Source organism: Protopterus annectens, chromosome 4.part0, assembly GCF_019279795.1.
Source record: "Protopterus annectens isolate FY-2018-M chromosome 4.part0, PAN1.0, whole genome shotgun sequence".
NCBI lineage: Eukaryota > Metazoa > Chordata > Ceratodontiformes > Protopteridae > Protopterus > Protopterus annectens.
In genome coordinates, this window is record NC_056733.1 from 1,494,205,147 (window position 1) to 1,494,220,935 (window position 15,789).

Below are 15,789 nucleotides of genomic sequence, written 5' to 3' on the forward strand. Positions count from 1 at the left end.
TGCTATAATGGAGCTTAAGAAATTATTGGAGAAATAATTAAATTTTCAGCAAGGAATATTACTTATAGCTGGGGACTGGAATTTTATTTGCAGCAGTGAAGATGTGTCTGGGGGGGCAGAAGGGAAAGTATAACAAAGGATCGTAGATTTTTGAAGAAATATATGAAAATATTAGGTATGGAACACGTAAATTCAGTAATAGGAGTTTAGAGCGAATTTACATATTATTCCCTAAGATATAAAAACTGGGGCTAGGCTAGACAGGATTTACATTTCACAGGAACATGTACATTTAATTGAAGGTCTTGATATGAACCCAACAACTATTTCAGATCAAGCACCAATAATAACTAAAATAAAAACACAGGGTAATACAATAAAAATGAGACACTAGTGCCTTCCCACCTATCTGATGAAAAGAGAGGAATTTAAGGAATGGGTAGTGGACATTATTCAGAATCTATTTGAGAGGATAGAAATTACTTCTGAAAATATTGCTAGGGAGTGGGATAAAATTAAGATGGAGGTTAAAACTATGGTGGAAATAAAAGAAATGGAGCTATGGTTAAGAAGTAACAAGAATTATTTAGAGAGACTGACAAAGTTTGATGATAACACTAGAGAACAAAAACTTTTACCACAATGCCTCAGGTAACAGAAAGTAGAAAGGCCTGTCACCAAGCTTAGGGAGCCTATAACAAGGAAGGTAACATGAGATCCTGTAGTGGTATTAAACATATTTTGCAAATTCTGTGAAAGGCTGTATTAAACAGATAAATGTGAACATCAAGAAAAGACAAAAATGGAAAAGTTTGTGGAAGAATTAAATATGCCAAGGTTAGAGGTAGATAAGGCTCAATTACTAATGGTTAGGATAGGAGAGAATGAAATAAAAATTGTGATGTATAACCAATCTACAGGAAAGTCCCCAGGAGTAGATGGTATTCCTGTCGAAGATTGGAAGATATGAGGGAAAAAACTGATAAAGATCTAGAAGGCTTTAACAGTATTTTAAGGGCATGAGAAGCATCAACTTCATGGAAGAAAGCAGTGGTAGCTGTAATACCTAAAGAGGGTAACGATCCATCAGATCCAGCTTTATACAGGCCCATTTCAATATTAAACCATGATTATAAAGTGTTCATGTCTACAATGGCTAAAAGAATGGTAAAACTAATGTCAAAATTGATAGATATGGATCAATGTGGTTTTGTGGAGGGAAGGCAAACATTTGACAACACTAATAGAACACTGATGATCCAGAGGGAAGCAGAGTGTGAGAAAATACAATTGTTGTTGGTGGGTCTTGATGCAGAGAAAACATCTGACAGAGTAAGTTTGGCAATGGAAGCATCTTCATTTCCTGAAAAAATTATAAGATTGAATAGAAGGATATATGAGGGATCTGAGCTAAAAATTAAACTGGATGGGGACCTCTCCAATAATGTCTGCTTAAGCAGATGTACCAGGCAGGGGTGTCCTCTTTCCCCTTTGTTATTTGCACTATATTTAGAACCACTGACAATAAAAAAAGGACTCAAAATTCAAGGATATAATTGGTATGGTAGTCAAGAAAAACTGGCTCCATTTGCAAATGATATTATTTTATACCTGACAAATCTAAAAAGAGACATTACAGTGTTGTGGAACATTTTTAGACAATTTCAAATCTTCTCAGGATACAAAATTCATAAAGCTAAAACAAAGGCAATAGCAGTAAACCATGCATCCACTTATAAATTAGTTCAGCAAGATCCATATTTATGGGGGCATGACAAAATGAAGTATTTAGGAGTATGAATTAAAAATTATTCTGTTGTGGCAGTTAAGGATATGTGTGAAGAGACTTAACAAAAGATAATACAAAAACTGAGAAAATGGAAGCTTCATTATACGCATATGAATAGCAAGATTCAAGCAGTTAAAATGTTTTTAGTCCCATTAGTCTTATACACAGGTCAGGCATATTTTTATCAATTAGAGAAGTTTTGGATAACAATTAATAAAGAGCTGAAGGACTTTATCTGGGAGGGGAAGATGGCAACAGTTAAGTGGGATAAGCTGATTCTTCAAGCAGAACTGGGCAGACTGGGATTACCCAGTAGAATAAAGAAGCTTATGCTTACCTCAAAAAAAGGAAGCCAATCTGGTGGTCTCCTGCCATAAACAAACTCTACAACAAAAGGACGAAACTAATGAGAAATAAGGTGAAGTCCCAAGACTGGAAAAACTCCCTTATCAGCCTCAACAAAAGGTTGAGATCCCTCATCAAATCCTCTAAAGCTAGCTATAAAAACAAAATTGCAGCAGATAGTAAAGACAACCGCAAGGCCTTCTATAGTTATGTAAAGAATCTCCACAGCAATACCCAGATTTGCTCTGAGCTACTGCACAATGGTACCTTTTATACTGAGCCAACAGATATTGCCAATATACTGGCCAACAGATTCAGTGCCAACTTTACTGCTCTCTCACCTCCCCAAAGGACCAATCACAATACCAGTAGACTGCCTGGCACCCAGTAGTACTGCTGCACAGGTTAAAACAGCACTGTCCAAGGCCAAGAATACAGTTTCTATGGAACCGGACAATATCCCTGGCTGTGTTCTACATGAACTACAGCATGAACTGGCACCTCACCTGTGTGCCCTGTTCAGTCACAGTCTCACCTCAGGCTTTGTCCCTACTGAATGGCGCACTGCTACAGTCATCCCTCTTCACAAAAGAAGAGCAACTACAGACCCCGGAAACTATTGCCCCATTAGCCTGATGAGTCTGATATGCATGGTTATGGAATGCATCATCATGGACCTAATAAACAAGGATATAGGGAATCTCCAAACTCTGGATCCTACACAGTTTGGTTCTGTGAAGGGTACATCATGGCTGCTCAACTTGGTCGACTTCTTTGAGTCAGTCACCAGAGCTATGGATGAAGGCAAGGTGGTTCATACAGCCTACCTTGATCTGGCCAAGGCCTTTGATACCCTTCCCCACTCAGAAATCATAGAAAAACTCACTAAGCTGGGCATCAACCCCTATATCACTAGGTGAGTTGCAAACTGGCTCACAGATAGAACCCACAGGGTTCAGTCCTAGGTCCTCTCCTGTTTGGTATCTACTTCTCTAAAGTCCAGGCCAACATGAAGGGACTCTGGTTGACAAAAGTTTGCAGACGATTACAAGTTGGGAGCTATTATTAACTCCATAAGTGATGTTGACATCCTACAGAAAGACCTCACTGAGACCAACAACTGGTGTCAGAATCATGGCCTTAAGCTCAATGCCAAAAAATGTGTTGTCATCCCCCTTGGGAAAAACCCGGTTCCCTTAAATTACCACATCGATGGTAGTCCACTGAACACAAAAGGCGTTATAAGAGATCTGGGAACACAGATTGACAGCAACCTCTCTTCTGACCACCACACTGCCACTGTGGTCAGAAAGTCCTTCTATGTGGCACATCTCATTACTAAGGGTTTTGCATCCAGGAAGAAAGAGGTCATTGTCTCTCTCTACTCTTCCCTCATTAGGCCAATAATTGAGTACAATGCCCCATTTGGCATGTACCTCACTAGATACCTGCAACAACTGGAGAGGCCTCACAAAGAGGATTCTAGGCCTTAAACACTTGTCCTATATGGACAGACTGAAAAAACTCCAACTATTCTCTGTCTCATATCGACTACTTAGAGGTGATCTCTGCTTGACTTACAAAGCCATGTCTGACCCAGCTCTGTTAGAAATGCTACATCTAAAGAAATCCCAATCCCTCCACACCACATGCGCCAGAAACCTCAACCTCATTACCACAATCAGATTTCCTGTAGGAGGCACTGTTGGTGATGCTGGGTGGGCAGACTGGTGTGACAAGGGAGATGATTTTTCTGAGCTATGATACAGAGTCTGAATTGCCCAGACATGGTAAGGTTTACTGTGTCTAATTATGGTGGCTGCCAAAAAAGCAATTACTAGAAAATAGAAATCAAAATCTAAGCCAGCTATACTAGAAGTAGTGACTATAGTAACATAGATAAAACAACTGGAATTGAGATCTTTAGAAAAGGGTAGGAGCAAACTAAATAAAATGTGAATTGTGGAAACAATACATACAGAGGAGGAAAGAGGATTAACGGAAGGCAGGAGTTAAATGAGCTATGTAATGTCTGACTGAAAATGATTGGGGAGATTACAAGAAATGTATAATGTTTACATCTGGGAGTGTGTCAGTATGGTTTGTGATGTAATATGCTTGCAACTAGGATTGTGTTGGTGTGATCTGTTTTCATTTATGTAAATAATATGATTGCCTATGGCATAAGTGATGGTTTACTAAAAATGTTTCTTGTTTTAAAAAAAGGGCACAGAAACTGAATAATTTATGTAATGTTGCTTAGGTTATGTGATATATAGGAATATATGCGAAATATAAGGTTGGTAAATGTGAACTTGTTAATACAGTTTGATTACTTTTATATAAATGCACATTTGCCTATGTTGCAAGTGATAACTCAATATAGGTATTAAAAAAAAAATTGTAATGAGATCGGGGGGGGGGGGGCTGTAACAGCACACACCTCAAAAGGGTGAAACAGATAGACCACAAAGGAGGGCTCTTTAAAGTGCTGTAATGGCAACAGAAGTGCAACAGGGATTTTGAGTAGAGGGATACACTAGACACTAGAGCCTAATTCATACATGCAGTAATGGTACTAAAGTATAAGTGGAGTGGAGGGGAACCATAGGAGGATAAGACAGGTGCTGGGACTGTGGTGTGTGTGTGTGTGTGTGTGTGTGTGTGTGTGTGTGTGTGTGTGTGTGTGTGTGTGTGTGTGTGTGTGTGTGTGTGTCTGTGTGTGTGTGTTTATGTTTGTGTATATGTCGGTGTGAGTGACTGGTGAGGGATTTCACTGCCTACACAAGCAGAAGATTATTAAAGTAATTCAGCCATGATCTGCATGTTGCAGTAGTAACTCTGACTCAGGAAACATATAAATTAGCTGACAATGAGAACACTACAGCTAGCACGTTCCTGAGTCACAAACAGGAACTTTAATGAACTCCCGGGATTGTTCAAGTCAAAATGATTACAGTTTTTTTAACCTTACACATTATTTTTACATTCTGGAAGATACCATGAAGTGGGACATTTTCCATCAATAGATTTCATTGTACGGTATTTCAATTATTTTTCTGTACCTTACGTTGTGGACACTGGTTTGTGTTCAGTAAGTCATTTTCTAACTGAATAATTAAAGCTACCTTCACATTATATATTCCTGTTATTTATTTTTTTTTTTGCACATACTGTGACTTGTAGCACCTTTAATAAATAGTCTGGCAGACTGTTATAATTATTTATATATGCCCTATATTGTGTGCTTTAGCTTGTATTTGGTAATTCATTGCCTGCAAGTATACAAATAAAGCTTCTTTCACGTTGCACATTAGTATTACAGTTTTACTTCCAGAAATAAACTGTGAGTAGCACATATGACCTTTTTATCTTTTACTATATTAACTGTGATACTTAACTGATCATGTTATTAATAATATAGGGTGTCAGCCAATTACAGGTCAAAACATGCATGTTATACATGGTCACTGCAGGTGTGAATGCTTTGAGCTTGGCCTCTGAAAGTGAGCAGCTGATGTTAGCCACCTGTGAGCAGATGTTACTTCCCTAATACTTGTTACTGTCAGTGTACTGAATTTGTTATGTGTGCAATTCTTAGTGGAATCCACGTTTTTAAACTAGCACACTGTGATTCTAAAGAGTGAGCTGGTATAAGATGAAGATGTAGCCTTAAAAGTCATGGGGATTTGACTTATGGAAGGAAGTTACAGTACCACTCTACTCAGCCCTTATCAGACCCATCACTGAGTACAGTGTTCCCTTTTGGTAGACCTTTTGACCCAACCCTGTGCTGAAAGTAATTTTTGGGCCAGCTCACTTACTATGCAAACAAACAAATACATTTTGGTTGAGAATAGTAAATAAGAAAGACAAGCCTACTTAAAATCATGCATTTCACTTACATTACAAACAGTTTAGAAGACTGTCAAGATGACAGAATTTTACAGACAATAAAATAATCATGCAATATAACAATTTAACTAAGAATATTATAACATAAAATGCTGAAAAAAGCCATACTAATGTCTGGTACGTCTGAAGTATACTTCAATTAAAACATATGAGATGTTATTGCAAAGAAGAAAGTAGTCTCTACGTAAACTCCTTATTTAAAAAATTTAATCTGCATCCATGTGAAAAGAAACTGAAGTGCTTACCACAATGGATGTGAGGTCCTCACTCTCAAAGCGACTGATTGCTTGATCTAGTGATTTGTACATTGCAGCAGAAATGCGCTGGGTGATCAGTCGGTTCAGGTCAATTGATCGGCCTAACAGCTGCAAAAACAGAAGAAACAGAAAGACAGCAGGTAATAAGCGATAGACTAAGCAAAGATGTACCATCAGTAAGTGATACAGCATTTTAAAAACACCAAATCCCATGGATATATGATGCACAAATCCAAACCAAAAACATCCAAAGGCAACCACTCAGTGAAAAAATATGTGTCGTTGCCTTTGGATGTTTTTGGTTAAAAGATACAGCATTTTAATCATCTCATTCTATAGGCAGCAAAATCATTAAGTTTAAAGTAGATATGAAAAGACATTTGTAAGCTGCAATGTTTAATCAGAAATGCAAAGATACTAAGCAGAACAAGCATATATTTGTTTTTAACAAACTGAAGAATTATCTAGTATGGCAATCTGGGCAAATCATCTGCATTAGATGACTTAAACCTGCAGCATACTAAATTATTTGCTGCAACAAAAGCTGCATTTTAGTGTCAGTTAATGACTTTTATTACATGCACATTGTATAATAAGACTTCATGATCATCTGTAGTTCTCCTTTCTGTTGTATTTCAGATACCATTTATCCATAATAAAGTTTTATGTATAATTGGACATGGTTTGGTTAAAAACAAAATTCAGTGTATACAGAATAAATGGACAGTAGGATGGTACTGGTGCCCATCCACGGAGGAGGCAGGCAACCTAGGTTCACTACAATGCAGCACTATTAAGACCCAACAAGTTCCGTGCTGTAATGGATATACTGCTTACTCAGACAGCTTATGCACAAGGGCACAAGCACCTGTTGATGCAGCAATAATACAGAGCTTGCAATGGTTATGGATACAGCTCCAGATGACAACAGAGAGAAATGCACACAAGACCTGTTGCCACACATAAGATTAATAGAAGAGTGACTAAATGTATTGCACAGGGAAATGTAGGAAAAAGATAACCTTCTTTTGCAGATGACACAAGTGTCTCTAAAATAGCTGATATGCCAGCTAGTGTCATATATATGTATACATTATGTCTGTAAGTGACCTAATAACAATGAGATAGTAAGACATAAAGCTTCATGGTTTTATCATCTATGTTTCAGTATCCTACCCAGTAATTCTTCAACAATATAATAATGTAAATAAATAAAGAGATATCTCTATCCATTTATCTGTCTTTCTATACATATCAGAATTAAACTTTTTTGAATCCATGAGCAGTGTTTTCATTCCTTCTCTATATTTTGCTGATTTGAAATGTTTCTGCATTTGCTCAACTTTTTGAAAGAAACATTGTTATATCACAACCATGCTCAATAAAACTAATGCTATACTTCTCATTTTCTCAAAGAATAATTCTTGAGCTCTCAACAATACAAGACACAGTGAAAATCTTCTGATATTCACTTATGGCTTAATTTACTGCTTAATGAAAATTAACACAACAGAATTCCAATTTTTCTTCTTGTTCATATAACACTCTTATTATAAGAATGCCAGCTACCATAAAAGTCTATCAATGTTATAGCCTAGGTCTGCTTGGTTAGCAAAGAAAGAATAAAGCAAACATAAATACATACAACATTAACAGCCTTTGTTTTAATTTATTTTTTCTACATTTCAAGATAAATTATTTACTTATTCCTACACAGTACAAATTCAAATCTCAATCTTCATTATCTTTATTTCACTTTTTAAACTTCACTGAACTACCATTTTTCAGAATACTTCTTCACTTTTGGGCTGCAGTACATCAACTACTTTGAAGCATCAAAGAAACGTACCTGAAAACAAGAAGTCAGTGAAAGAATTTGGGCTTCGCTCCTCAATGGTCTCCTGGATTACAAGCATAGTAACTACCTAAGAAAGAGCTAAGATTGATCTCCCTTAAAATACATTTCAAGCATACTAAAAAATAAAAAAAAAAAATCTGTGATATATAAGGCATTTCGTTTTCGATAAAAATATGGGGTTTAAGAGTCAGTTGATGGTTATGTGACTGAACATAAGGAAGAGAGACTGTGAGCCTGGCAACCCGTCTGATTCTTTGGAATCAGAAATTAGCACTTCAGAGGAATGTAATTAAGACAAGATGATATGTCATTACAAAAAGTGTACTTCAAATACCTGAGGAAGTTCATGTATATGAGTTTAAACACTGATGTTTAATTGCTTTATTAAATCATTTGTTGAACATTACTATGAAACAGATTTGTCATGCCTGATTCCTGAATGTTTTTTTTTTTCATTTGGATTATCCTTTGCATTTCTTTGAATCTGAGTTATCTGCTTGTGAGAGTGTTGGGGGGGCTTGGATTGTAACTTTTTAGACATAATGCAAAAAGGAAGAGGGGAACCTGGTCATGCTGATCAAAGTTATAAGGAAGATCACAAAAGTCTGGGAAAAAGCATTAATGTCAAAATTCACAAAGAAATACAAGGAAAAGGGGGTGCTGGAAGAGAGGCAGAGTAGAAACATCAGAGGATGCAGGACAGATGCCAGGATACAGAGGATAAGGTTGAGAGGAAGCTGGTTGACCTTAGGGAGAATAAAGCACAAGGACAAGGATCATGAGGTCTATTTTCCAGAGTCCTCAGAAATATGGAGTGTGTGCTGATGGCTTCCTGATGGAGAACATCAAAAGATTAATGGCCAATACAGAAGTGTCTGAGAAATGAAAAAAAGCAAGTGTTTAACCTCTGTACAAGGGGAAACAATAAAAATCAAAGGAATTACAGCACTGTTCACTTAACAACAGTAGGGAAACTCATGGGCAGAATTCTGAAGGGAAGTCTGTTTTTTGCGCATAATGGCAGGATATAGGGTAATCCATTAAAATATTGTTTCCTTATTAGTATCACAAAGCATTTCCATCCAGGACTCTGTATCTTCCATTACTAAGCTTTTTACTAACTCCACATAAATGAGTACATTTTAAATGGCCTACATCAAGTATTTAGTTTGAAAAGGATGAGTTTAACGTAAGCCTCTATTCTTTAAATATTGCTAAAGCCTGCTTGTTTCTCCCCATAGTTCATTTTCCTTCAGGGTTAGTAACTCTGCTCCTTTGCAGAAGGCAGTCCCTATTTGGGCAGTTGTAGCCTTCAAAAAATACTACAAAATGGCAAATGTCCTGATATTTTAGGACAAAAAACACTTCTTAACTTTTCTTTAAGAGTTACATAAAACAATTATTTTGTATCTGAAACACCTAAATGTTACTGGAAGCAGAATAAGCAACTCAAATGAATAAGCTTTAAATCTGGCAAAAAGGTGAAGTTCAGTCCTTTGCACTTGCATTTCTACAAAAAAATGGGCATTTGAAAAGGTGGCAACCCTATTTGCTATCTGCAAACAAAGTGATGCAAAGTAAGGGCAGCTGACAGAATAAAATTTTATTTCCAGATAAACATATTGCACCCTGTTGTTAGACAACTAGTGAATGTGTCATTTTTTTTCTATGGGCATGTAAAGCAATTTGCATATGTCCTTCAAACTGAAGAATTTACTTCAGTAAGAAGACTGGAAATGTCAATCTGTACATAAAAAATACAATTTCATGAACTGTTAACCAAAAAAAATGTGCTTAACAAGAGGAAACATGCAGTAAGTGAAAATAAATGCATAATAGCAGAGTGGAACACATGACAAGAAGCATGAAAAAAGGGGTCTATATTGTAAGTTCGAAGTTTGAAAACTTCAAATCTCATACGATTGACATCATATGAGCGAAGTTTTCAAACATCGAACGTTACAATTCCAGATCATCGTAGGGAATATTTGCATTCACTTCAATGTAGTGCAATCTCGGAGTTGATATATTTAAATAGTGAGGGTGTGGGGGTGCATAGAGCGTTTAGGTAGGTTTTTTTTATTTTTAGTTTGTTTATATTTTATGTTCGATGTTTGAAAACTTCGCTCATATGGAGTCGATCATATGAGATTCGAAGTTTTCATACTTCGAACATATAATATAAACCATGAAAAAAGATCCTCTGCACTATGAACATGGTTTACGGAAATGAAATTATAAGATCTACACTTTTGATATGTGCTAAAGCAACACGAATACCTCAACATAAATATTTTAGTGTAATATATAAGCAAAACAAAATTAGATGAGTAGGTCTGTCTTAATTAGAGTGAAAGCTGATCATTCTTACCCCCATGGTGGCAAGTTGGATTATCTGCCAAGTTAACCCAGTACTGGCCAGCTTTCAAAAGCTCAGACTCTCTTCCATCTGTCTTCCTGTGACAGCTGAATGCCTGAACATATCCTGAGTGGGATCCCTTCAACTGTCACAGGAAGTGACTGTTCAGACTTTTTCTGCCATCCAAAGAAGACAGTCCTCTGATTCTTTACAGGATCCTTATCACATTTATTATTCTCTATATTTATGTTTATTTAAAAAAATATTTATTTTAACATTTAATTACTTTCAGTGTTTACAGTAATTCCTAATGGAATTTCTACTTGCAGTTGTGTTTATTAGATGTTTACCTTTGTTAATTGCTTGTTTTTACTGTTTCTGATGAAACTTTCAGTAATTCTCTCAGAAGTACAAGGTGTATATGTGCTGTTGGAAACTACAGGCTGCCTCGTGTAGTCAGAATTGCAAATGAATCATGCCTGTCTATACTGTTGTTACTCTGTTTTATTGTCTTCTTTTGACAGGAAAATAGTGCAGCATTTAGATTTTGTCAGCATTTACATATCAAGTTATTATATGCATGACTCTGCTGTGTGTGTTTTTAAAATCAAATCATAATTTTACTATGAATGAAGTTATTTGAACATATTGTGGAGATTCACTCTTTCTGACAAGAAGATAAGGTTTACATTGCTATTAAGCTTTATTTTATGATAGTTTAACATGGTTAACATATTGTGGAAATTTATTCTTTCTGACAAGAAGATAAGGTTTATACTGCTATTAAGCCTTATTTTATGATAGTTTAACATGGTTAAACTGTGAGGCCCTAGTTTTTAATCACTGATTTGGTACATTGGTTGATTTGGTGTTTGCATTTTGTGTACTGGAAATTCTTTAATTCTGTCAGTTGTAAAAGATTTCTGAAGACATTTCAAACCGTTTTTTTTTTTTTTTTTGTGATAAAAGGCAGTCTGGCAGAGTTTAGTTGTATGGGGACATACTTGTTTCTAGACAATTCAACAGTTTAATGTGATACATTATCCAGCTTATTATTCTGGATGGCATTCTCTCCTTTGATTTGATGGATCCTAACTCTGGTAACCACTCCCCCTCCCATCAAATTTGCTTGCACCTAAAAAGGAAAAAAATAAAAATATGCTTTGGCCTACAGTCAGTGATTATGTCAGGGCAACTGTTCAGCCCACATATCACTTAACTTTTTCCCTGTCTCCCCTCTAGTGAAGGTTTGCAGCCACTATGGAACAGGATTTAATCACATCCTCTGGGTCTGTTCAAGTACCTGGCACAAGTATGGAAGAATCAAACTCTTCAGGTGTTGGACTAGTCTGGGGTAAGAGACTCCCTGACAGACATAATACTTTGCCCCTGGGAACTTTATCTAGTAGTAAAGTTCAAAGGAAAAAGAAACAGTAGCATTATTATACAGCTGATAATCAGATTACAGTTGTTTAGAAGACTGATGTGGTTTCCTTGGCTAAGAGTGTTCTGCAGACAGCTAATTCTGTTTGATTATATTCCCATATACAACTCCAGTACTAGTTTGGCTAGAGACCTTTCTGTTGTTTCAGAGAATAATAAGGAATCTGATGACAACAATGGTGATTTCCTAGTTGATGCTGAGACCAGTCACTCTGATTCTTCAAAAGGTGAAACTGAGCTTAAGTCCAAGCAAGTGTTCACTTTTCCTTAGCTGATTACTAGATTTAGTGATGTTGCTTGGGAGCAGATGTGAAATACACAAGAGCCAGGTAGTGTATAGGACCCTACCGACCTTGGAATATGTTTATAAAGCTGCCTGCAGGACACCAACATTTATTCCAGCAGTGCCTAAAAAGGTTTAAAGAAAATGTAGGGTCTCCTTAGATATGACAAGTCTCTTTTATCATTTGACTGCTGACCCAGCTGCTGACTCCCCAGCTGCCTGCTCAAATGAAAAAGTCCTTGGCTTCATCTAATCCAATACCTCAAAAAAAGGGAAAAGGGTTAGATCTTCAGGGCAAAAGGATCTCTCTTTTTTAGCAATTTAGCCTTAGAATGCCGAATAATCAAAACTATGTATGCAAATTTATTTTGCACTGGGTGTGCAGATTGGATGATTTTGATGCATCCTTACCTACATAGCAAAGTCTTACATAAGCAAAACTGTTTCTAATTTGATTCATGTATTAAAACATGTTTTGAAAGGTGTGCTTAAATGTGTAGATACAGTCTTGAGAAATATTGCTTCTTCTGTTGTATTAAAAAGGTAGGCTTTGGTACCTAGTAAGAACTTCTCTGATAATTTAAATGCTGAAATTTGGAATGCACCTTTAAGTTCTGAATTGCTCTTTGGGCATTCTGTTACACAGATTCTCAAACAGTTGGGGGATAGAGGCAAAGGGTATCTAGGAAGTTGCATGCAACCAAGTTCTACTCAAACAAGGCGCCATCCCTCAAGGGGCAGAACAAACAAAAGTCCCAGCCAAACAAAAGTCAGGGATCCAAAAGGAAATGGCAGGAAATAATTCAACAAAAAGAAGACAGTTTCCTTTCAAAAAAGGAATCAATCCCCTCCTCCACTGGAATGACTATGCCGAGTCACAAAGCACCCCTACTCCCCTCCTGCCATTCACCCTATTCCCCTCCTGCCCTTCCTTCCCTTACTCCTTTCTCCAGGCTGTGTCTCAGTCCTGCCCTGTACAGATGCAAACACAATCAATTTAAAATTTCCCTTAGAATAATTGCCTTGGCAACCTTCCCCAGTCCCCCTGCTGCACTAGGAGCATCTGAGCAGCATCACCTTGTTGGACAGCAGTTTACACTGAATATAGCACCCATTCTTCGTCGTCGTGCTATCGTCCCAGTCCAGTTAAATCTCCCTATTCTTCTCCTTGGTTAAACCTATAATAAAAAACCTGAAACCAAGGACAGGCATGCTCCTGATATCTCTGTAGCCAGCCTGGTGGACATGGGCATCTTCAGGCAATGTAGCAATTGTCTCATGTATACCGACAACCACTTAATTCTGAAACAAACAAAACAGTATGCAAGAGATGCAGTTACATTAAGAAAAGTGAGACATGACTCTCACATACTGAAAAATCAAATGTCAAACAGGTTGTCAGCACATGCAAATCATTTCCCCTCACTAAATATGGTCTCATCACATAAATCCACATATGCAGAGGTACTCACAAGTAACTTACCAAAACCTCAGAGGCCTCTTGTCTGCTCCCTTCAGAAACCACATGGAAACAAAACTTAGTCAACATCAACCATTTCACATAAAAATGCACATCATAGTGTCCCCACAAGCAAGCCACTAATCCAATACACCGCACATTCAAACATCTTGGTCATAGGAGACTCCAATATGAGGCATACAGCCACCCCCACCACCACCACCACCAGGTTGGATAAAGACAGGGTTACAGTCAGTTGACTGTCAAGGGCTAGGATATACCAGATCAAGCAGGTACTCATGTCACTCAACCACAAGTACCAGTATGACTCAGTCATAGTCCATGTCAGTGTGAATAACCTGAGAAGTGCCCCCTTGGACTACATGAAGAGAGACATGATGGATGCAAGCTGTTATGAGCTTCACACTGAACAGCATTCTACATTCAGCAAGAATGATACCAGAGTACAAACAGAAAATGATTGACTTCAATGACTGGCTTAGCTGGTAGTGTCATTCCAAGGGCAACCAGTATTTGTCAGCCTGGGATAACATGATCAACAGAACAAGCTGCTTTGCCAGAGAGGGTCTGCACCTGTCGCCTCTAGGGTTTAGAAAACTGGTCAAGGCATTAGCTACTCTCATAGTGCCTTTTTTAGGCAGTGCCAAACCAAAAGACCCAGCAACATTGCAAATTCTTCTAATGCCAAGCTGAAAGTACTACTGCTCAATGCTAAGAATCTTAACAAGAAAATCCACTCCCTGGAAGCTCTCCTTGCACTGGAGAATACTGACTTCTGTGCAGCTACAGAGATGTAGCTCAAGGCTGTAGAAAGCACCATAGCAGTGCAAGGCTACAGTGCCTATCACACATTCAGACCCCCACCTGAAAACAGAAACAAACAAAAGAAGGAGGTGTTTCCATTTTCATAAAAAGCAATCACACCTCTAATTGGTCAAGCAGGATGACTATAGATAGTAAATTGGGTAAAATCTGAGTAAAACTGGCTAGGCTTGTAAGGGCTCTTGAGTTGTTAGCCTAGTATTCCCCTAGAAAGCTAGGAACCCTCCAGCTTGGCCACAAGTAGTCTCAGAAAATGAGTTCTGAGAATAATTTTGGAGACGATATACTTGGCAGTGGATAGAAAACCCTTCCCCTTTCAGGGGAATTGACACACACCCACCAGACCAGATACAGTTGTTTCTTCCAGTGATCCATCACATGGTAGAAGCTATAGTCACAGAAATACTGCCTGTGATATTCAAAGGCAACTGATTTTCTCCATAATCTTTTGGTACCAATAAAGAAGCACTTCTGGAAACCCATCCTAGATTTGTCCTTTAGAAATACATTTGTAAAGGTTCCAAAATTCAAAATTTTCACCTTACAACTGGTCCTAGTATTGCTTCTGGACCACTGTTTCATGATGACTAGATCTCAAGGATGCTTATCATCATATTTCTACTGCTCCCAGTTTCAGGACATTTTTGAGATTTCCTGTGGTTGGCTTAATTTATCAGTTTTCTGCATTATCCTTTGGGTTGCCGACTGCACTTCATGTGTTTACAAAGTGTCTGACCCTGGTGGTTGTCTTTTGCAGAACCCTAGGCATCCACATTTTTCTTATTTAGATGACTTGCTGATTAGTGCAGATTCTCTACCCGGGTACATAGGTCCTTAGACAAGGTCACATCCCTCCTTCATTCAGGGTTTCAAACTGAACCTTCGAATGTCCTTCCTCACAACCTCTCAACAAATTGTTTTCCTGGTGTTTTTGATAGACACAGCACAAAGGATGGCCTTTCTAGCAGCAGACAAAGTTCTACCTTATCAGGGCATTTTCTTAGATTTCTCTCTTCTGGATGTGGCCTTAGCAATAGAGTTCCCAAAATTCTAGGCCTCATAGCAAGTACTATCTCTGAAGCCAGGACTTCCTTTCTCTCTTCAGACTCTAGTCTAATCTGTGTTCAGACTGATTCAGATTTTGCATTGGGAGAACTGTCCATGGGAGTTCAAGTGCAATGACGCTTGTGGGGTTCTTATGATATGCCAAAGCACATAAATGTAAAAGAGATGTTGGC

The 15,789-nt window shown here is 37.7% G+C and overlaps 1 protein-coding gene across 2 annotated transcripts in view; it reads right to left on the reverse strand.

The window, feature by feature from the left end:
- The window catches only part of CYFIP2 (cytoplasmic FMR1 interacting protein 2), a 2,832,302-nt gene that overhangs the window by 835,719 nt on the left and 1,980,794 nt on the right, over positions 1–15,789 (reverse strand). For both annotated transcript variants that reach the window (XM_044069335.1, XM_044069334.1), the window contains exon 21: positions 6,295–6,414. In XM_044069335.1, coding sequence (XP_043925270.1) covers positions 6,295–6,414 — 120 coding nt within the window. The remainder of the gene's footprint in view (positions 1–6,294; positions 6,415–15,789) is intronic.